This window comes from Macrobrachium rosenbergii, chromosome 15, assembly GCF_040412425.1.
Source record: "Macrobrachium rosenbergii isolate ZJJX-2024 chromosome 15, ASM4041242v1, whole genome shotgun sequence".
NCBI lineage: Eukaryota > Metazoa > Arthropoda > Malacostraca > Decapoda > Palaemonidae > Macrobrachium > Macrobrachium rosenbergii.
The window spans coordinates 46,147,621-46,171,489 of record NC_089755.1 but is presented as its reverse complement, the minus strand read 5'-3'; the positions used below and the strand labels follow the sequence as shown (position 1 = coordinate 46,171,489).

Here is a 23,869-nt window from a genome sequence, read left to right as displayed (position 1 = left end):
TAAAAATTGAAACACCCACCCTAACTAGCGTTAAGTGGCATAGGATTATCAGTATTTGTGTCTGATATTTTCAAATAACATTGACCATGCCTCTTACCTCCTAATAGGCATATCTAATAATGAACAAATTTCATTTTCATTATTTTTGTTATATTAAGCACCTCTTTGAACTGCAATTCGCATCGTGTGCACTACCTAACATAATGTCTCTTCTGTCTTCACATATTACTTTCTCAGTGTACAAATTCCAGATTCATTTGCACTTTAAAAGCTCTATCAATAATGATAAGCTGCAGAAAACATGTTTCCAAAATTGAATTTCGATGTGTGTGCTCACGTATTTATGATGCAAATTAACCCGGTTACTGTATATTTCTGTTGTCCTCCATTATTCTTTTGTAAACCATGTACTAAGTTTCAACTTGTAAATACAGCATATAATCAGCTAAGGGGAGCTACTTATAGGTACGTAAACACAGCATATAATCACGGGAGGTGAGTAACACGGTTACTTACGGGTACTTTCTAGTAATTTGTCCAAGTGTTGTGATTTATCATTGAATGATAGTTAAGGATTTTATTTCTTTTCAGAACGTTATTTTACAACTGTGGTCCACAGTGGAGATGCAACAACTGCAGCAGCAGTAGCAGCAGCAGCAGCAGTAGGTGCTACAACTGGCCCACCATCTGCAGGTGCACCAACAGCTACTGATACCAGTCCTGGGGGCCATCCAGGAGCACCCCCAACACCAACTAAATCACAGTCGTCTTAACTAGGCTTTACTAGTTTTGAGACTGCAGACAAATCTGATCTCTTTTAAGAATAGAGTCAGACTGAGGCTATATTACAGATAAACTATTGTTTAAACTATTATGGAAGCTTTCTTATAGTGCAGAAAATTTTTTTCACCGTAATTGATGTGCCAAATATATGGATAAGTTAAAAAATTATTCATGCCAAATTTTGAAACCATGTATGGTGAATTGCTGCAAATTGACATTTATAAGTTTGAAAGCTGTAGTAGACAGGATACCTAGGTCTGCATTCCAGAGGTCATGCAGGACTTAAGGTGTTGCAGTCATTATAATTTAAGTGATTGTGAAAATGGACACTATATAATTTATTAACTGAATCACAGTGCCAGCAAAGCAACATGCAATAATGTAAGTGCTTCATAGCTTTTTGCAAAGCAAGTAGAGTTAACGGTTGTGCATTTTAAATACCAGATGGGATCATCCCACCTACTATATCTTTCTCAAGAAACCTGTTAGGGGGCATATTGAGATAGATGAGAATTATATATATATTGCCAGCTCATTTTTTGATGGACCAAGTTCAGATGTGTTCAGAGTAGGCCTTTTTCCAAGAATTGAAGTGTTATGGGAACTGTCACTCATGTTCTGGAATAGTCAGCCAGTGTGTTATGGTATGTTAGGAATGAATATATGTCAGATGTGTTTCATGTACAATATGTTTCATATTTCAAGTCAAAAGTACTTTCTGCAAGTAGCTCTCAAACACAGTACAGTAATATGTGTGCCCTAAAGAAATTATTTTAATTGTTAAATGAATTCAAATTTCATTGCTTTTACTGCCATTATGATAGTATCCTCTTTTATCAGAATTTTGTGAGCAGGGAGATAAAAGGTGCATTTACAAAACTATCTTCCAGTTGGGTTATGATGCAGTGTTATCCCAAAATCTTTGTTTCCACTCTGATATAGCTTGAGGAAAAGATGAAGAAATATTTCTCTTAATTCATGTTGTATGCAACCCAACAAAAATTTTTATTAATGAAACTTGTGCAACATGTTACTATTGTAATCTAACCCAAGTTACTTTGATGAAACTTCTTGAAAGCCTTACCTTTTTAGATTATAAAGACTAGCAATATTGAATGATTAATGTGCTATTAGTGTAAATATATCTTTCTGGTGCCATAGATATATTGGTTAAGGAAAATGAGGGAGTGAGAAAGGCTAAAAACATCAATATGCAACCATGGATAAAGTTCAAGTACCATAGTTGCTTTGGTTTTGAGTTGAAGATAGCTCAAATCTTTGTGCCAAAAGGATGTCTGAAATGTTATAGAGTGTATTGACAGCTCTCAAACTTGAGCTGAGTTTAGTGTCCAGCATGAATTTCCTTAATCATCGAAAAGTTAGTTTTGATAGTGATATAGCCCTGTATGATCATAGTGCTGAAGGGAATAATAATAATAAAATAATAATAATAATAATAATGAAGAGCTTTTCATATGAAGGGAGAACTCAGTCATTGTAATTCATAAATACATAACTGAGTACCACCACAATTGTGTAGCTCTGCGTGTCATAGTACTGTGCCTAGAGTGATGCCTGCTATAGTATTTAGATGTACGCATGCTGTGATACATCAGGTAATTGTAGATATGTAGAACCATGACTTCCTGCGCATAGTTAGGCAATTTTATACAGAGCCACAGTAAATAGTGTGATAGGGCAATCTGATTCTTTCAGAATAATTAAAAGCTGAAAGTGTTATTTTGATGGATGGTGTGTTTGCTTATGCACTTCTGGGGACTTGGAACATGCATTGTGGAAATGGCTAAAGAAAAGATGATAAGGTTTAAAAATGGAGGCTTTCCTCCTATAACAAGATGTGTGACATAACTCCTTGATAGGCTCTATTTCTTATGAATGAAGTCACAAAGCAAGTATGTGCAGCAAGTGAATATTTTCATTGTATGTAATGAAACATTTAAACATAATAAAATAGTGTACCCAGAATTATTAATTATATATAGTCTTCTTGTAATTTATTGTCAAAATCAGTATTTTTACAATTATTCAAGTGCATTCTTATTTATTGGAGCAATGTTCATCCTTCATCAACACTATTTTCCTAATTGATTTCAAAATAACATGGTTTCCCAGGATTCATTACCATTGATTGCCTTTTACAGAGAAAGACTTTACAACCTTGAACTTGATAGTATGCAATTACCAATACCTTCTGACAATGGCCATTTTATGGTTGTACAGTAATGGTATGGTGCATTATAGATACATAACACCTATTTTACTTAGAGTAATGTTGTATGCTAATGTATCACTGGTAGATTTCATGCTAATCTTCCTCTTGGCACTGAAATTTTATATAGAAATTGCTTGGCAAATCCTATTATTTTCAAATTTGGATTTATTCATCTCTTCAAATTTAGTGGCATTCTCCTGACCAGTTATAACTACATACAGCAAACTGTAAAGATCCAGTAAAAGTTCCTGGACCATATACATGTTGTGGAAGAGGCTAACAAATTCTAGTTTGAAAGTTTAAAAATATACAATAAAGAACTATGAAGTATGAATTTTAAGACAACAGTAGGCTGGAACAGTCATTCATTACTAACATGAAAATCAGACCTTTTAGGTTTCTTAGTGTGGCATTTTTCCTTTAGGAATCCAATACTCCCATGTCAGGCTTTTTTTTGCCATTTTCTTACTGTGTCATTCATTGATCCATTCTCATGCACTGTAAATGTCCTTTAGTGCTGGTTATAAAATTTTTTCAGTTTTATTAGAATATATAATTTTTTCTCATTACTACACACAGTTGAACAGTATAACCCACCTTACATGAAAGTTATAAGGCTACCAAATACTGTAATAAAGTTGTCTGGTAAACCATTGAAAATTATGCAAATTTTGTTTGAATATAGTTTCAATTTATTAGTTGACTATGCATTAACTACTAGTAATCAGATCTGAGAGAATATGATGGGGTCTTGAATTTGTTATATTAATATCTTGCTGGCAGTACTTAAGGACCTTTGAGAATGGATTGACATTGTTAGGCATATTTGAATTAAATAATTTACATTTTATTTTTAAAAAATAAAATAAAATAGCCATATGTGTTGGAGAAAATTCCGAAATCAAGAGTATTTGTTTGCAAATTCAATTTTTACTAGTAATTTAAAATTTGATCCAAGTCACTTTGACCAAAATTACATTGACTTATTTTTTAAAATACTGTACCATTTTTTCGTGGCCTTGATTTGTCTGATGCTGCTTGACATAATTTTTTAAATGCTGTACCATTTTTTTGTGGCCTAGATTTGTCTGATGCTGGTTTACTGTTATCTTTTTATCATTTAAAAGTATTTCTCTTGTTAACTCACACTTCACATTTTGTCTGTCTATTCTAAGGCCATGTTGGTGCTGCCTGATGCAAAAGCTTTTGCTTGCAAACTGTTAGCCAAGGTGTTTAACTCAAGAGCATGTAATGCATGGAAAGTATCAACACAAATGTGTAGTCACTTTAATATAATCTACTGCAATTGATTTGTAGCAGTAAAACTGGATTCTTCACTAAGGTTTCTCATACATGGTTGTGAAGCATGCAGCCTTTCTTTTGAGAATAAGTTAAGGCATTAAAGTAGATGAATCACTTAATAGATTTTCTTTAATGAATTTCTGAAGGTTAAGATTTTAATCCATTTCCTTTTAAGTTGCCATGTGCTACATTAAGAAAAAAATTATATTTTGCTGTACAGTAAAGAGAGATTCATCTCTGTATCCTTCTGATTACATAACTGAAGTTGATGCTGGTACAGTATATGTCTGCATTTAGTACTGTGTTACAGATAATAGCAAAGACAGAACTGCTGACAGCAATTCATTATATATTAGTAATTAGCTCTTGATTTTGCTAGTCATCGTATTGAACAGGCAAAAGAAAAAGTAAAAATATGAATCAGATGTATCATGTTGCACGTATGTGTAATTCTTTTGAAGCCAACACAGACGTGATGTGTTGCACATACATATAATTTACAAGCAGACACAGATGTGTCATTGCATGTACATGTATACCTGTATTATGCTGCACATACATATATTTCCCCTTGGAGAACATAGATCGACATCGTTGCCAACACAAGATGTGATTCGTTGCACATACATGTATGTCTGTGTTACGCCGATGGGTGCTGAACATGGCAATCTGGCACTGTTCCTGAAAGAACTGCCAGGGAAGAGAAGGCACATGAAGAAGTCTGCATAGCCCTCCCTGACAGAAGACAAAGAAGGCTGCTCTACTTCCAGTGCAAATCCACCCTGGTACTGTTCCAGTGCAAAAACATGAAGAGGGGGAAGTAGCTCTTGCAGCTATGACACACAGCTACGAAGAACTCACTCCCGAAAGGAGGGACAACATGGTATTCCTTCAAAGCAAAAGACAGACGTGTCACGTTGCACAGACGTGTTAAGCCAAGCACAGCTGTGCATCCTTCCTGCCTGGTGAAGACGACCTGGGAGAAGACTGTAGTGACGGGAGACAAAGGGGAAGACATGGCTAATGCTGCAAATCCAACGACGAAATGCACCAAGGAACTGTTCCCAAGGAAGAAATCCGACCGTGGAAGGAACTTCCTGGACAGGATAAGAGACACAAAGGGATGAAATCTTGCCTATTCCAAGAAAAGGCAAAGTTGTTAGAAACTCAAAAGGATCTAACAACTGGAACAGCATACGATGATGAAGACTGTTCGGGGAGAGACACACACGACGGGCAAGAAACAAGACAGGAACCATAAACAGGAACTCCCACTGGTCTTGGAGAGCAAGTCAGGACCAAGCGCACTGTCAAAGATCTTGCAATATCACCCTCCGTGTTAAGGGTGAGGGGGGGGAAAACTTGTTAGGTTTACGGAAGAAGTATCCTCGTACGACTGAATACGAAACCCTTGCCTGGAAGCACAAAAAACCCGCCTTGCCTCAAGCCTCTCAATCTACACATCTGAAAGACCAATACATTACAACATTCCAAGAAATTCTGTAGTCAAAAATAAAAAACATTACAGTATTTGTTAATGAAAAAGCATTTTAGAACAAGAAGAAAAAGAACATTGAGGAGGGAAGTTCTTAAAAACAAGGTTGGGAAGATGTCTAAAAATAGAACAGTTAAGTAAAATGATATATAAGGAGAAAGGCTCCAAAACTTATACAGGCTAAAACGAGTCAATAAGGCTGCAGAGCAAGAATAATTGAATATATTAGGGAGACATAGAAAAACATGTTGAAATGTTTCAATACATCAATATACACAAAATATGAAAAAATATAAATAATATAAAAACAATTACATTTAAACACAGAAAAGTCGAATGGCAGGTCAGAGAAAAGAAATACACGTCTAAATGAGACAGCTACCAAAAGTAAACTGCGCAGAATTGAATGCGCACCAGCTTGGTGGGCGGTGCTTCCACCCTTACCTTCGATAGTTATTACCATAACCATCTTGCAAAAGTTTATCGGCTGGTTTTATAGCTTGCTGAAAGTTAATCCACATATGTAAAGACCGAGGGTTTGTATTTATGTAGGAACAAGTGAAAAAATGATTGACTGGCTTGGGCAAAAACATTATAGATTTGGAAATCCTTACACTTAGTTGAATCGTTAAATTGTTCAGTGATCATGCAGAAGTTTAATTTTTGTCATTAGTACAGAAACAGATTTTTAATAACAAAAGTTAGAACAAATATGAGTCAATAGAAATAATTTAAATATGAGGTTTACATCTTTGTCTAGCATTTATACTTTGGTCTGCTGGTATTAAAAGGCTTTCATGAATGCACAGCGGTTGTTAGACAACCATGCAGCATGTTACACTAGTCTGACTGTGTATCATTCTTCTCTATAGTCTTTGTGTAGTAAGCAGTTAGTATACGGAAAAGCCTTCATGTTATAAGCCAAAAAAACCAAGGGAAATTTTGGATGCATTTGACCATATTGCTTAAGAAAATAATTTTTCCAAAAACCTAACAGTGGATTGAATTACCAGAAAGGTGGATTGGGTAAAAAAACATTTATAACTTAATTGGTTAGGTGTCAGCATTAAAATTATACGTTAGATGACTGCATCAGATATAAGTTAATGAATTGTTGAGTAAGATTTCTGATTATCAACAAAAGTAATGCTGTAGTTAAGCATAAGACTCAAAAGGTTACTTTACCTACCTTAGATGGTCTTGATGATTAAAGCCATGTTTTAACTTTCACAACATGTATTAAGACAGTATAGATCAGCTTTAAAAGCCTTATATTCAAGTGGTTGGTGGGATTTTCTTGAAACCTGAAACATCTGAAAGAGGATAAAAAATATAGTAAGAGATTTGTTAAGATTTTGATAATGCTAAAGACTGACTGTTTTAGTAGTATAATGGCTAACTAGAAAATTACCATGGTCGTTTCTGGCTTCACTGAAAAGCACCTCAAGACAAATAGGGTGTTCGCCATTCAAAAGAAATCCTTGTAGCATCCTCTATTAAATCATATACTGTACTGCACAGGCCTCTATTCTGCCAGAGGGAAATGAATGAAAGTTGCAGGAAAGCAATTCAAAGACTGACTGTTCACACCAGATCAAGTTTGTGCATAATGTATGTATACCAATACAGTACATACTAGTGGTTCACACTGTGTAAACTACCATATGTCAAACTTTCACTATTACAATTTCCATCCTTTAACAGTCTGAGGATCAAAATTTTCCCTATAGTTAGATAATTATAAAAACAAATGTCACTGTGGGTCCATCTTTGCCCATGACAGTTAATAAATGTACATAATGAACCTTTGTACATGAATACAATTTTCTATCCATGCCTTTGCATTTCTCTAAAAGTCCTCTATTTTCAGTTTTGAAGAATTTACCATAGCTAGAAAAGCCTTCTCAATCTAACATCATAAAAACAACCTGCAGTTTGTGTGTGATGATTGATTTTTGAAAAGTTAATTGCTCTTTCTAATTCATTGAGTAGGATATCACTTACATACTTTCAGATAAGGAATTTGTGGCTTGTCTTCTTACAAAAGATGTAAATGGTTGTGGGACTTTTAACCTCATCTTAACTGACTAAAGATTTCAAAACTTACTTTTCAGGAACTCAGAGTTCTATCAATTTTAACAGAATCCAGTTCTCTAGAAAGTGAACCATATGCATTTTTCAACTGTAAGGTGCTCCTTTCACAACATGGAAATTTTTATGAATTACATTAGTTACAAGGTTATCTTAAACAAGTTGAGGTAAACAAATATTTAGCACAATGTTCTGGGAAAAATTTCATGAAAATTATCAATAGATCTTTCCAGTATCTTAAGTGTAGTTCATAATGTGCTTGAATTACAAAGTTGTGTAAAAACTAATTACTGTAATTTGAATGGTATAGAGAGTACTTCGTAATTTGATTTTTAAAATTGATGTTACTGAAAAATGAAGTATTGTAAAGGATGTTGAAAAAGATGTTGTACTGTACACATAATAAGCAGTGAAATCAACTGAAAAATGAAGTATTGTAAAGGATGTTGAAAAAGATGTACTGTACACATATTCACTAGTGAAATAAACTGTAATGGAACTACAGAATTACAGAAGGAACTTGATAAATTTATGATGGGAGAAGTACCAATTACCTGGTAACCGCTCATTAACAGCCTTCAGCCTTCACATTTTCAAATCTTAAATTTTTTTCATAAGAAAAATCTTGTGTTTAGTATTAATATAATGAACTCTAGCATTTTTGGATAAACAAGTTCTGAGGAGCAGCAGCAATTGGGTGGTTACAGGATCAGACAAGCAATGTATGTTGGTAGTTTTCTCATATGCTTTGAGTCATAGTACAGATGCCAATTTCAGAGTACATTTGTTATCACACCATTGGGGGATTTTTACGAGTTTGTACAAACTGTATGTCCAAAAGTACCTACTATCTTAAATGCAGTGATGAAACTGAAGTTAAAACAAGAATTTCATCAAGACTGTTTTAGTCTAATACTTTAGAGAACAACTTGAATGTCCTGTAAACTTTTAGATGATAAAAAACATAACAGTTACTATAAAAGACAAAACATTTCAAGAAATTAGAATTCCCAAACGTGACTGCAAATTTGTTTTGCTCTAATAAACATCAGTGATCTATTTACCCAATAGATTTTTATCTCTGTAATCACTTTTGTTAAGTTGTATATTTAATTTTTTAATAATTTTCAGCACACATACGAAAAACAAAATATTGTATTATGCAATAAATGGAGGACAACACAGAACAGAACTTATTCCTCAGCTAAGAGTCCTTTAGCTGTCAAAATTTAGGTCATTTATATTTCTTGTGTTAATAACTGCCAAGATGTGTTGATAACTTCCCAAGATTGTAATTTTTAAAATTTTGAAAGATCAGCTTCAGCTAAGCACTAATAGCATGCTATTTAAGACTGAATAATTTTAATCAATTGCAGAACCCTGGTTCTATTGTTGAGTGCTGTCATTTTGTACATAAATTTTAAGCCTAATATTTGTGCAATTTTTTTGCCATGCAGAGATGCTGCTTTTGATACAAATTGCCATGCTCCCCTGGCCAAAGCAGTTAACCTCAAAATTAAAGTAAAAAAAAATTTTGTTTACCTCATGAACAGTTTTCAGAATAAAATGGGCAGTGTCTTTGACATAAATACAACATTCAGTGTGAACTGTGTAAATAGGTGCTTACATACATGTACATTAACCAGTTGCATACAAACAAACTTGCACTATATACATATGTATTATACATAAACATTTTCTGTCTGTCTTCATCATTCTGAGCTCATTAATATATATATACAGTATTTATATTTATGATTTCTACATTACAGTAGCTATACAAATGATTAGGTTTTAGTTTTCTCATCACATGATATCAGAACATTATCATTTTAAAATTATACCTTTGTATTATACTTCTCTTTTATAGTATAAATTATCTTTATATTTAGATAGTATTCTATGCAATATTTTTTTCTTGTGATAAAACAATGTTGTGTCATTGTCATCCTCTTGACAAAGTCTTACTGAAACTCTGGTGGTTGTGGTTTACTTGCCAAAGCTTCACTTCTTAGTGTATATTATTACATGGAATTACTCTGTGCTATATATATTGCAGACCCTAACACAAAATTACACTAAGTAACGACTTAGAAATATGGAATAATTCTAGTGTTAGCATATCTATTACTATTGAAGAAACTGGTGTAGACTCCAATAAATTCAACTTCTCACTATTTACTATAATGCACTTCTATTGTTGTGGATTTTCACAAAATATGAGATTCACACAAATACAGGACTTAGCCATTTCTTATGAAGAGTATTTAATATACTACTTCATGCAATACTCAATACTGCTTTTAAGTCCACATTGAAAAAGGATGAACTTGATTGAATCTCATTTACAATTCTGAATCAAAAGTTTTTATAGAACTTCCTACATACATCTGTTGACAAAAAGTGCCTACAGGTTTATCTTAGCACTACACTAACATTAAATTAAGATGCACAATGCACAAGTTAAGAATCTAAAACTTTAAAATAAAAAAGTAATGTTATGATTTGGAAAAGTTTGAGGAATAATGTACAGATATAGGTACAAAGGTGTGAATTTTTAATATATACAGTATTTAATACTTAGCAAATTCCAGTGATTCACCACAAGAAGCTTATAACCACTTTAGAAGGATAGCAATAATAATTTAGTGATAAAAATGTTATATTGTTAATGTTGATGACAATAAGGAGGATTGGTATTGTGTTTGTGTTCCTGTGGTCAAGTTAGAAAAGATATAGTACTAGTAAATACAGTAATACTTAATAATGATAATTATAATGCTCAACAGCACTGTATATAAAGCTTAACAATGGGATGCAAGTGGCCTCCTCGGAAAGAAATCTTTTTTATAGTACAGTATTTATAGAACCGTTTTTAAAGTAGATAATCCAAATGTTTTCCGTACTAATTTTTACATACTACTGTACGTACCTAGCTATGCAACATAAGGTTCTAGCTAATGTAGCAAAGCTGAACATTATTTCTTGTTTACCTCTAAACAGCTGACAGAGAAAATTTATTTTTTTTTATAGTAGCATTGGTTGTACTACTTTGTAAACTGCTGAATACTACACTTGACAGTATGCTTAAATTCACTGTGTGAACTTACTAGTCCTGGCTATACTGATATATTAATGAAACAAGCCTTGTATATCATAATTTCTATACATGTACTAAATTCCCAAAGGTTAAAATACAAATGCCGATTGTTTGAAAATATGAATAATAGCTACACTGTCAGCTGTTGTGAGATGCTGTAAGGAAGTTATTCAGTGTTGCTGCCCGTCCGCCAAATCTGCCATGTGATGACTCATTGCTAGACTTGTCATCTGGAGTGTGGAAAGTGTTTTCTGACTGCAGAATAAGCAATTTTAGCAGTGCAAATGAAAAGTCCACATTCACAGTGATTGTCATAATGTTTGTCACATTGCTACAGCTCGTCTTCCTTGCAATAAGAAGGAACCATATGGTTAGCCTCAAGCAATATTTTGTTCTTGTTATATAGCTTATAAACTTACTTTTCAGTTAGTTGCCGGTGATATACGGCCATGTTGATTGTACATAGAAAGAAATATAATGATGTACAGGTATATTTTCTTTAGTTAAAATAAAGATGTAACATGTATTTACTCTGTTATCCTTGTTTGTGTGGGTTTGTTTCTCCCTTATTGTTGTTTTAGGGTAACATTACAGGCTATTCCAGAATAAAGAGGGTAGTACGGTGTTATGAGTGCCTCAAAAATAACCTGTGTACTTTACTCACATTTTCATAAAGAGTGAAGATCAGATATGACAAAAATAATTTTTATAATAAAATATTTATTACAAAGTGGGCAAACTGAAACACCAGCTATTCCCTGGTCATAGTCTACCCTAAGGTCATGCTTGTTGTATCCAGAGAAATTCAAATGGAATGAAGATGGTTTTAGATCTACTTGGGTATAAATCTCATGTAATAGTAGAAATTATGTAGCTTAATCACAAGTTTGTAATGTGATGAAAGAGCACAATAAGTTAACAGTAAGAATATTGGTACCATAATACCCAGGTTTGAGATACAACCAATCAGCTTTAGTTAAGTATTTGTAAAGTAAGTTCAGGAAGAGTGAACTGTATTGTAAGTAACTTATGGTATTCCAGAAATAAAGTGTGTCATGGGTATGCTTACAATAACATACCAAGAGTAATTTGGTGACAAACTGATGTCCCTCAGAATTAGTTCTTATCTGGTGAACTTTGGACTAAAAAGAAGTTTAAGTGATATAATATTCCAGTTTAATTGGTTTTCTTAATTTTTGGTTAATATGTTTTTTAAAAATGAAATAGTAGAACAACAGAATGATCATCTGTCCAAATTTGTTGATAACCTAAGTTGCTGACAATGTACTTGTGATGAATTTTTTATGAAAACAGTTTGATAAATATTATTTAAAAAATTTATATGGTAATTTGTACTACATGTGAGGTTCTGGATGTTGTGTGAAATGCAGTTTTCCATTTTATTCAACATGTTTAAGTACAGATGATTACTTAGCCTTTCTGTGTTTATTTGAATTTAAATTAGTGTTAATTATTCCAGTTTAAAAAGCAAATCATGTTGCAAAGAAAGCTTCAAAAATAACCCAAGTAAATTTTTTGTTTCAATAAAGATCAGGAAGCATGTTGATAATCCAAAGGCCCAGTGCACTGCAAAGTGAATAAGAGCCAGAGGAAATGGGATTATCCATCAGTAGAAAGTTTGTGGAAATCTAGTTCATTATTATTTATGTACTCTGATAATCTGTATTTCAGTAGAACCTCATGTACAGTTTACCATATGATTGCTAAAATATGAATGCCAGTTTTTAAAACTGATTGCTGATCCAGTTATACTGTATGTTCGTGATTCGGATGTGCAGTACTGTACACCAAACAATATTACTGTATAAGCATATACTGTACATGGGCTGATTTTATAAATGAGTTTTATGTTTAAAATGGTAGATTTTATTGTTAAGCCATTTATTGATTAAGCAAAGGGTACAGTATCACTGCTTGTCTATATCACATGGTGATATAAAGAAATGTTAAGAAATAATGTCAGAAGGACCTATCTCAGATGCATTGTACTGATAGTATAAAATAACTCTGACCCTATGTAATGGACCATTTCTCCAGATTTTGACATGGAGCATGTATAGACTGTAATTGTAAAATACAGTGTATTAATACAGACTTAAAATTTTAGAGAAAATTTAAATTGATCCAAGTGCAGCGCCATCCAAAATTACAGTACAATAATATAAACTGTAGGATAAGATCCAGAAATACTGAGGGTTTGATGTAAGAGCCAGTTTTGTCCAATCTGGTGTAAAGAAAGCTTTAAAGAGGTAGATTCTGTAAAATGAGTAATGAAATATAGCTAACAAGTTACATGTTTCATTCCCTTAAATTACCTTATTCAAAAAGTCACCGAGCCCTGCAACTTCTTACTTCATGGAGTAACATAATAAATATTAAATTGAAAGTTCCATAAATACAAACATTTTATTTAAAATAAACCAGCCAGAATGATGCTAAGTTATAGAAAGACCTTCTATGGCAAGCCTTCTATAATCAACATATTAAATGCCACTGCTGTAAAAACCAAAATCATGTGACTTCATAGGTCCCAGTCCTTGGCCTTTGGCCTAAATTCTATATTCCATTCCATTCTACAAAATATATAAAAGCTTATTTTACTTTGCTGAAATGTTATTTATAGTGGAGGCAGCATGCAGCTCCTCAGTTTGTTCAGTTACATATCAATATAAAGATCTCAACTTCAAAGATCTAATTCCATTGCTCGTCGAATGAGATGGTGCCATATGACCTGGGTACAAGATAGCTACCACATAAACAGTGAATAAATGGCAGCATTAGAAGCAAAAGGAGGGTGTTGTTGTATCTTAAGATCTGTTGTTTCACTAAGTTGAACTCCATCAAACCAGCCCATATGGTTGTGGAAGTAACTGATATTTTAGATGTACTTTCCATTGTAGAACAATCTGAATGATGAGCAGTGTAATAATGTTTTGACCCAGGTCAATTGCCAACTACAAAAAATTTAATAGAACCGAGTTGGATCAATACATTTTTTAAGAGACAATTTTCACAACAATTACTCCCTTCCTTCCCCAGTCTTGTTATTATTGTGTAGAACAACCAAAACACTAAGCTAATTTTAGCTCTCAAATGGCTGGCCTGAAGGATCTGTATTGATTAATACAGTAATAAAGATTATAATTTATTAAATTACAGCTTTCCGATGGCATAGCTGCTGATTTATCCTCACAGGAGTCACCCTGAAGTCCTACCAGGGGCTCCATAAGGCAAACAAACTAATATCAAGAATTCTTTCATAGCTGATCTGGACCAGGAATAGTGCCTGTTGGCAAAGTCACAAAGCGTAAAAGAACTTAAGGCAGAAAGATTTTTATCGTGCTTGCAGTGATTACCCATTGTAATAGTACAGTATTTACCTTTCTTCCAAAGACATGGCAACAGGGCATGGTTTGGCCACTTCCAACATTACTCTTAGGTCTGCCATTGTGAAAACATGCAATTGTTGGCTCCCAGGTTTCTGCTTCAATTGTAGTACCCTACCACAGAGATGTCGTAACTCTCCGCCAATGAGAGTCCAATATATAGTCTTAAATTTCCTTCATATGTTGTATTCCCTTAAATTTTCATTTTCCAGACATAATTGTCAATTTAATTCTGATCAAGGGGTGCAGAACCATTGTTGGACTAATGAATCATGCATTTCTTGCTTTCCTTTAGTTTTACGTCCCTTTTTTATTGAATTTTTTCAGCTGACATGGCTTCTTCTCAGTATATAATTTTACATTAATATATTATGTGATAACATTTCCTTCTCATTAAAACTGACCATGACTTTTCAGAGTTTCCATCATGTGCATGTATCGTCATTCTTTCTCTTAAGTATTTATTCTCTGAACTCCCTTGCTGAATTTAGTCTAAGAAATGTTAATAACAGATTTGTAATATGTAATTTGGAAATCCCCAAAGTTAAATTTAATATTGGGGCTGTTTCATGTCAGCGTTTTCTGATCTATTGACCACACAGATCTACTTTTCCAAAGCAATGGTTCTTGTTCTCAGTATATAATTTTACCTTAATAATATTATGTGATAACATTTCCTTCTCATGAAAATTGACCATGACTTCAGTTTCCCATATGCATGTATCGTCATTCTTTCTCTTTAAGCATTTATCCTCTGAACTCCCTTGCTGAATTTAACCTAAGAAATGTTAATAACAAATTTGTAACGTAATCAAAATCCCCAAAGTTAAATTTAATATTGGGCTATTTCATGTCAGTGTTTTTCTGATCTATCAACCACACAGATCTACTTTTCCAAAGCATTCATCTGCCTTGAGGGTGTTACATTACAAAACTTATGTCCATGAGCCCTGGTTAAAGTGAAACTTTATCATACTGGTTATTTTTGTTAAATTAATTAGTTTTGATGATGTACTAGTTTTACCAGGTTAAAATTATGAATCATAATCCTGTAATGCTGTATTTGACTGTCCAAAATGCTAATAATTAATAATTTGAAATGCGGTTGACAGGAATGAGTGATAAATTGCCTTGGCCTATATTATTAGCATTACTACAACCAGTGTTCCACTGAATATCAGCCACTGTAACAATACTTCAATATAATTGCCACCCAATACTGTATAGCTAACATGGTAGTACTTTAACTTCAATTTGTTCGAGAAAGGTATTACCTGTAATGATAAAACACCTTGGCCTATAATGTTGTCATTAGTACAACACCAGTGTTTCACTGAATATCACCCACTGAGCGTGGCTTCCTTTTCTCATTATAGGAGCAAATCTTAAGCAAGACCCAAGGTCAGTTTTCCCACGGCACACTCTGCAATATGCTTTTGCCTGTGGGGGATGGCACAAACCATGCCATGAACACAGCCCTGTTGTGGCATACAGTTATAACAACTTATTTCAGTGTTGAATATAAAACGTAGTAATTTGCTCTCATCTTGAGAAGTTCTCCCACATTCTTAAGAACAAAGAGTCTAGGTCAGTTATCTGTTCCAGTTATATAGTTGAAATGGATTAGTTTGGGATCAGCTCAAAGCTTCCTTTCTTTCTACATTATTCTCTTGATGATATGGTGCCAGAGCACGCATAAAATTACTTTTATGATGTCATTTTGGTCTGATAAATCTTTTAGTTGGAGAATTGCTTGCCTGCAATTTTCACGCCATTCACATGATTATTACTTGCCTGCATTTTTTCACTCCATTCCATGATTATCAGGTCACAATGCAGATGCAGTAGGTGTTCCAAAAGGTTTCAACTTGTAAGGATATGTTTTGGGGACAATTTCAAAGCACTAGTGTGCTGATGGTCAGTCCTTCTTTATGAAGAGACTAAGTTCAAATAAGATGCTGATCCATAGACTTCAATTCCGGTTTCTTACTACATACATGCATTTATATGTACAATCACTCAAAAAAGTTTCTGCAACATACTTCAAAACTTTTCAGACAACAGATTATAATGGCGACATCTGGCGCTATTTGGCAACTCAGTTGTAGCGCATGAAACAACTGAACACTAAGTGGTGGGTCCGGAAATTACCTGCAGCTTCCTTAAACAGGCTTTTTCTGATACTGCTTACTGTTGTCATATTTTACTTAATTAAAGGATGTTACTATAATACTTAAGAGGTCATCACTGTTCTTATGTTTTAATATTTTCATCTCCAACTGCCATCACTATCATTGTTTTATCTCCTTCATATGTGTGAACTTTGTAGACATAGGCCTACGACTGTTATAAGTTGAACTATCAGTCTTATTAACATCAACAAATACAACTTTTGTAAAGACTTGCTTCACATTATTAAATTAAATTTTTGAATGATTAATCCTATGTATATTGTGAACTAGTGAGACTTAATATAAAATATACTGAACTAGACTAACAGATTTCACATCTATTTTTGCAATACTGTTTAGACTATAATCCAGACACACACACATACATACATACATCATACACATACATTATATATTATATATATATATATATATATATATATATATATATATATATATATATATATATATATATATATATATATATATAAATAATGCCGTTATCATGTGTAATTTCTCATTTCTTTTCATTGCTACTTAGGCCTATCATTTTTATGCCTCTTATGAAGTTAACTGAATATAAATGCTATTTTTTTTTTTACTTATTGTCCAAGTTTCTAAAGAAATTAAAATTAGCTAGAAGTTCAACATTAATTTAGTTAATGCTGAATGCCAGCAGTGAAGAAGACTACCATGCTCATCAGTGGAGAATGTCTCTCCTCATCGCAAAAAGACGACTCACACAGAAATCAACAGCCACTGGCTTATATTATAATGCAAACCCTAGCCTCTATTCTTTGTGTTTTGCTGATATGAAGTGTTTCTTGGCAGGAGTATGATGAAATAATATCTTGGTCTCATGTAGCCTGTTACAGGTGGTTTGAGCAGCAACTTGAAGGGAGAGCGTAATGTTCTCTCTTTATAGCAACATCGGTTGTCAGGGGGGAGTTAGGCGGAGCTCCTTCAGTGATCATCCGATGATGATCCTTAACAGTAGTGCAACAATGGGGTCGTCCTCCACTTTTTACAATGAATTTATCATGTTTCCTCGTTCTCTCTGTTGTTGTATCCCTCTATACATGGTTGTTTTATTTACGCTAAGCTGCCGAGCAATATCTACGATAGAAACATTAGTCTTATGCAAGCTAATGATTGTGGTGCGGATGCCTGTTGCCCATCTTATCGATTGCAAGTGACGGACAGTTTAAACTTTCCTGCCCGAATGTGGAGTCACACGATAACATACGACGTTATGAGATTTTTTCTTTTTTGTTTTTGACAACGATAATGGTTGAATTCTTTCTTTCTTTATTTATATATAATTTCATTGATGATTATTCAATATTACTTTTATTAGTCAATAAGCTTTTATTTGGATTCGAAATATAGTTTCTTCTTTGACTCTTTTGTCCAATCTGAAGTGAAATTTTTCAAAATGTTTCGTCATTTTTCGTAATATGAATTTTCACTCACCATTCTTTTTATATTGTTAACTGTATGATTAATAACCAAAATTGAATAAGAAATTACATTTCCTTGTAAATATCAAAAGGACAAATTACTGTTAGGTGAACGAAAACTTCTGGAACATGTTGCAAAAACATTTTTGAGTGACTGTACATACATACATATTATATATATGATCTAGCCATTATCAAACGTAGTGCTTTAACCAGACCACTGAGATGACTTTTGTGGCGGAATTTAAAAACACAAAACAATACACAACACAGATACACAGAACATATAACCACATACAATACTCACTCTGATCCTCGGTTGCTGGAGATGGATGAAGGTGTCCACGGTCGCCAACACAGTAGACAAAATTACACAAACAAAACTGAAAAACAGACTTTCAACCCCAAAAAAAAAGAGCAAAAAGAAAGAGACACATGCACAGACAACAATGACACCCAACAGGAAAACACGACTCTGAAACATACAATAATCCACCATCAATGTCCGCTCTTGCACAGAACTCAGCTCAAGACTCACTCAAAACCGAAAAAAAACTCTCTCGACATTTGCACAGACAGACACAGCACCGTAAACAAACTAACGACCTCATCACTCTCTTCCAACAACCGGCACTCACTGCGACAATTACACTCAGTTTCGCTCTCTCTCTCTCTCTCTCTCTCTCTAAAACGTTGGGAAATGCTAAATACAAACAAATTTATTCATCCCTCTATAATTCCCCACAGCATTTCCCAACCAACACCTTTCACACTGCATTCAAATCGCTTACGCAACACCAGACGGATGCTCACTAGTAGGTCCTCTAGATCGCGTTCGCATACACGCAATCATTCTCTCAGAATCATTCTCTCTTCTAGCAACATTCAAATTCACATCATCTCCTCCATTCTCTCTCAGATTCACGCTATCTTCTTCACTATTACCACTCTCAATTTCATCCACAATCTCATCTATACCCTCTAACTCGTTCCCAAATACCTCCCCAATTCTTCAACTAACCCATCCCATTCGCTCATTGACCTTTCCAATTCTTGGCAACCATTCATTCATGCTTTCAATCACTCTTCTATCACTGCTACAATCTCTTACTCTTACACTTTCGCTCACCTCCAACTGTTCACTCACCCCTACACGTTCAGTCCAACTCAGTTATATCAAACCCGCATATGCTATACGTTCTATTCATACCATCCCATTCATCCGTATTGACACGCTTTATCACTCATTTTCACTTTGGCACTCACACCCCTATCACACAACTTACGATCATTCCTTTCACTTACGTTCTTCCCTTTCTTAAATTTCCTACCATACTCTATCAAAACAAATTGCTGATCCTCATGCAACAACCCCTCACGTACATGCATCACACGCACCGCTTGCATCCTGGAGGATCCACCCATTTGAACCCCCTTCACACTCAGTTTCCCGAATTCGCTGTCACAGTCACCCTCTTTCGTCTACATACACTTGATACATGCCCTTCCATTCCACATTCGACACATTTCGCTCTCGGTTCTGAACACATTCTCAAGATAATGCCCATTCTTACCACAGTTGCCACATATTACATTCACTGGGTACCTACAACCATTAGCAATATGACCCACCTGTCTGCACCTGTAGCATTTAACCCCTATCTTTCGTTGTACACTCACTTACCAAATGTCCCGACTGCCCACACCGAAACACGCTCCTAAAAGCCCACCTACACTCATTCTTTGTATGTCCTTCCTTCCACATCTAAAACACTTACTGTGGACTTCCACTCACCGACCTTCCCTTTGTACACTACTATCCCTAACCCGTCAACCCTGTTTGTTTTCCCTTACAAACCCACCATTCATCCTCCTGGCACCTCCACATTACTTGCTCTTACACTCCTGTCTATTACACTATCGGCCATTCTCATTGGGCCCCTCAACACTGCATCCCTAAACTTCCAAACTCTGGCACTCTCTCATCTACCCCAGCCCTTACACTTACACTTCTGCTCTCTTTATAACCTGTCAAGCTCATAATCTTCTACAATTTCAAAATTTCTCCCCAAGTCACCCTTTCACTCGTCCATCTTTTCTTCTCCTTCCTTCAAGTTGTTTCAAATTCTCTAACTCCATCTGGCACTGTCCCTAACAACTTCCATAACTAACTCCACTTACATTCATCTACCCCATCATCCCCAAACTTCTTCCTGCCAATGTCTCAGCCTACAAGCATACAGTGACAAGGTTTCCCCAGCTTTCATTCTTGCCTCATCAAATTCATTCTTCCTCTTATATAACACTCGCTTTGTCTTCAAGGACAGAGCTCAACTAGTCTAGCTTTCACCTTGTCATACTCAACATCTCCCACACTCATAATAACCCTATACATATCAAATAAAAAACCCAGTCAAATATTCTCCTAACTCAGGCCCACACTCTCTTACTTTCCCCATACCTTATCCTGACAAAACCTTTCATACTCCCTAAAGAAATCATGCACATCTCTACTTCCATACTCATTATACTTTTCACAAAAATATTACCTCCCTCACATACATAGCCTTTCTCACTTCTTTCTCACTTTCCTCTCACTTTCGCTACTTTCACTCTGTCCTTTCATACCCTCTTCCGAATCAAAGAGTCCACTTCCGGACTTACATTCATCTTACTGTTACACTCTTCTTCTTCCTCTTTTATCCACTTTTATCCATTCACCTCCATCCACCTCACTATCACTAGTATCTTCACCCTCTCCTTCTTTCCTGCCTTTTTCCACTTCCTTGCCCTTCTTACCAGTTTCCTTTCCTTTTCCCTTCTTCCTTTTTCTTCCCCTGACTTATCCTTACTTTCCCTCTGTTCCTTCCCTTGCTTTTCATTCCCTTTTCCTTACCCCTGCCTCTCATTCTCTCGTTTCTTACTTCTGTTTCCACATCACTTTCATCACTCACGCTTCCATTCACTTCTTCCTCCTTTTCTTTCTCTCTTGCCCCCTTCACGCATTCCAGAGGACCTGCCTCAACAGCCCCTTCTCCAAAAACACCCTTGAACATACCTTTCACCATTTCTTCCACACTTTCATCATTCCTCCAACTTTTTATCCATCCTCTCTACCATCCTGTCTTCCATTCTCTCTTCTGACTCTTTCATCTCCCTTTCATTTCTTCTTTTGCACTCAAAAGCATTCCCCATCTCCTCCAACTGACTCCCTCAACTCCTCATTTCTCACCCCTCAGCCTTCCATTCTCCCTCTCTTGCTGAGCCGCAACTCCTCTCTCAACCTCACCAGTTCCTCTTCCATTCCCCTCCAGTCACACTTACTACCACTAATCTCAATTGCAGCTGCAACACCAGCTGCCCACGTTGGGCATAAATATTATGTGTGGAATTTAAAAAACACAAAACAATACACAACACAGATACACAGAACATATAACCACATACAATACTCACTCTGATCCTCGGTTGCTGGGAGATGGATGAAGGTGTCTATGGCCAACACAGTAGACAAAATTACACAAACAAAACTGAAAAACAGACTTTCAACCCCAAAAAAAAGAGCAAAAAGAAAGAGACACATGCACAGACAACAATGACATCCAACGGAAAACACATGACTCACGAAACATACAATAATCCACCATCAATGTCCACGCTTTACACAGAACTCAGCTCAAGACTCACTCAAAACCGGAAAAACTCTCTCGACATTTGCACAGACAGACAGCACCAAAAACAAACTAACGACCTCATCCCTCTTCCAACAACCGAAGCACTCACTAACGACAATTACACTCACTCGCTCTCTCTCTCTCTCGCTCTCTCTCTCTCACAAAACGTTGGGAAATGCTAAATACAAACAAATTTATTCATCCCTCTATAACTTTATATAGCTCTCACAGGGCTGGCCTGAAGGATTTGTCTGTTAACGAGGTGGTTTACATTCTGTTTATTAACCCTTTAACACCAAAGCCCTATTTACAAAAACGTCTCCGCTATGCCTGCTTTAGGTGAGTTAACATAAGCGGAAAAAACTTTTTTCAAAAATCACAGTGGCTTAGTTTTTAAGATTAAGAGTTCATTTTTGGCTCATTTTTGTCATTGCCTGAAGTTTAGTATGCAACCATCAGAAATGAAAAAATATCATTATCATATATAAATATTGGAATATATGACAGCAAAAAATAAAAAGCTCTTATATAATTGTATACAAATCGCGCTGTAATCAAAAGCGTTTAAAGCTAATGAGTTAATTTTTTAGTTGTATTGTACACTAAATTGCGATGATTTTTGGTATATAACAAATTTTAAAACGATCAAAGCAACACAGATAAAATATTATCACAAAATGATGCATGAATTTGTAACGCTCAGACGAAAAATGTTTTTTCAAAAATTCTTCATAAATCGAAATATTGTGCTAGAGACTTCCCGTTTGTTGAAAAATCAAGCTAATTGATTGAATATTACTAGACTGTAAGTGTTTTAGCTTACAATTGCAGTTTTCGACCATTTCGGTCGAGTTAAAGTTGACCGAAAGTTGAATTTTTCTATTTATCGTGATTTATATGGAAGTATTTCAAAACTGATAAAAGCTACAACCATGAGTTATTTTTTGTTGTATTGTACATGAAATTGCGGTTTTTCATATATAAAACTTTCATGTAACGACTAATATAAAGCAGTGCACATATTACAACAACGAGACGAAGAATTTCTGAGATGTTTGGCCGAGTTACACGCGAGCGTAAAGAAAATGTTTTTTTAAATTCACCATAAATCATCGAAATATTGTGCTAGAGACTTCCAATTTATTGCAAAATGAAGTTAAACCATTGAATATTACTAGAATGTAAAAGTTTTAGCTTACAATTGCGTTTTTACCATTTCAGTCGAGTTAAGTTGACCGAAGGTTGAAATTTTGGCAGTTATAGCCCGATTTATGTGAAAATATTTCAAAACTGATAAAAGCTACAACCATGAGCTATTTTCTGTTGTATTCTACATGAAATTGCGCACATTTTCATATATAAAAGTTTATGTAACGACGAATGTAAATGATGCAAACATTACGACAACATGACAAAAATTTCTGAGATGTTGGCCGAGTTACAGCGCAGAGCGTGAAAAAAAAATTTTTTCAGAAATTCACCATAATTCGAAATATTGTGCTAAAGACTTAAGTTGTTCAAAAATGAAGGTACATGATTGAATATTACTAAAATGTAAGAGTTTTAGCTTATAATTGCGTTTTTTTACCATTTTCGTATAAATATTAAAATCAATGAAGCTTGAAATTTTCAGTTATTGTGATTTATATGAAAATATTTCAAAAGCTGATAAAGCTACAACCATGAGTTATTTTTCTTGTATTCTACATGAAATTGCGCACATTTCCCATATATAAAACTTTATGTAACGACTAATATAAAACAGTGCAAACATTACTACAACGTGATGAAAAGAATTTCTGGCGCGGACATAAGGAAAAAGTTTTTTCAAAAATTCACCATAAATCGAAATATTGTGCTAGAGACTTCCATTGAAGTTTGCAAATGAAGGTAAATGATTGAGTATTACTACATCGTAAGAGTTTTAGCTTAAAATTGCGTTTTCTATCATTTCAGTCGAGTCAAAGTAGACCGAAGGTTGAAATTTTGGCAGTTATCGTGGTTTATATGAAAATATTTCCAAACTGATAAAAAGCTACAACCATGGGTTGTATTTGTTGTATTCTACATGAAATTGCAAACATTTTCATACATAAAACTTTTATGTAACGGCTAATATAGAAACTGTGCAAAATTACGACAAAATGACGACA

The 23,869-nt window shown here is 34.6% G+C and overlaps 2 protein-coding genes across 29 annotated transcripts in view; one reads left to right on the top strand and one right to left on the bottom strand.

Moving 5' to 3' along the window:
• NfI (Nuclear factor I) overlaps positions 1–13,319 on the top strand; it is a 473,509-nt gene extending 460,190 nt beyond the window's left edge. For 24 of the 26 annotated variants that reach the window (XM_067117590.1, XM_067117572.1, XM_067117579.1 and 21 more), the window contains one exon: positions 592–13,319. In XM_067117590.1, coding sequence (XP_066973691.1) covers positions 592–773 — 182 coding nt within the window. In that variant the 3' untranslated portion in view covers positions 774–13,319. The remainder of the gene's footprint in view (positions 1–591) is intronic. The other 2 variants (XR_010855470.1, XR_010855469.1) reach the window with 1 other exon arrangement.
• The window catches only part of LOC136846645 (uncharacterized), a 72,048-nt gene continuing 55,181 nt past the window's right edge, over positions 7,003–23,869 (bottom strand). For 2 of the 3 annotated variants that reach the window (XR_010855468.1, XR_010855466.1), the window contains one exon: positions 7,003–7,126. Coding sequence is in view for 1 of the 3 variants with exons in the window: in XM_067117565.1 (XP_066973666.1) it covers positions 7,034–7,126 (93 nt within the window). In the remaining 2 variants the exon portion in view is untranslated. The remainder of the gene's footprint in view (positions 7,127–23,869) is intronic. The other variant, XM_067117565.1, reaches the window with a different exon arrangement.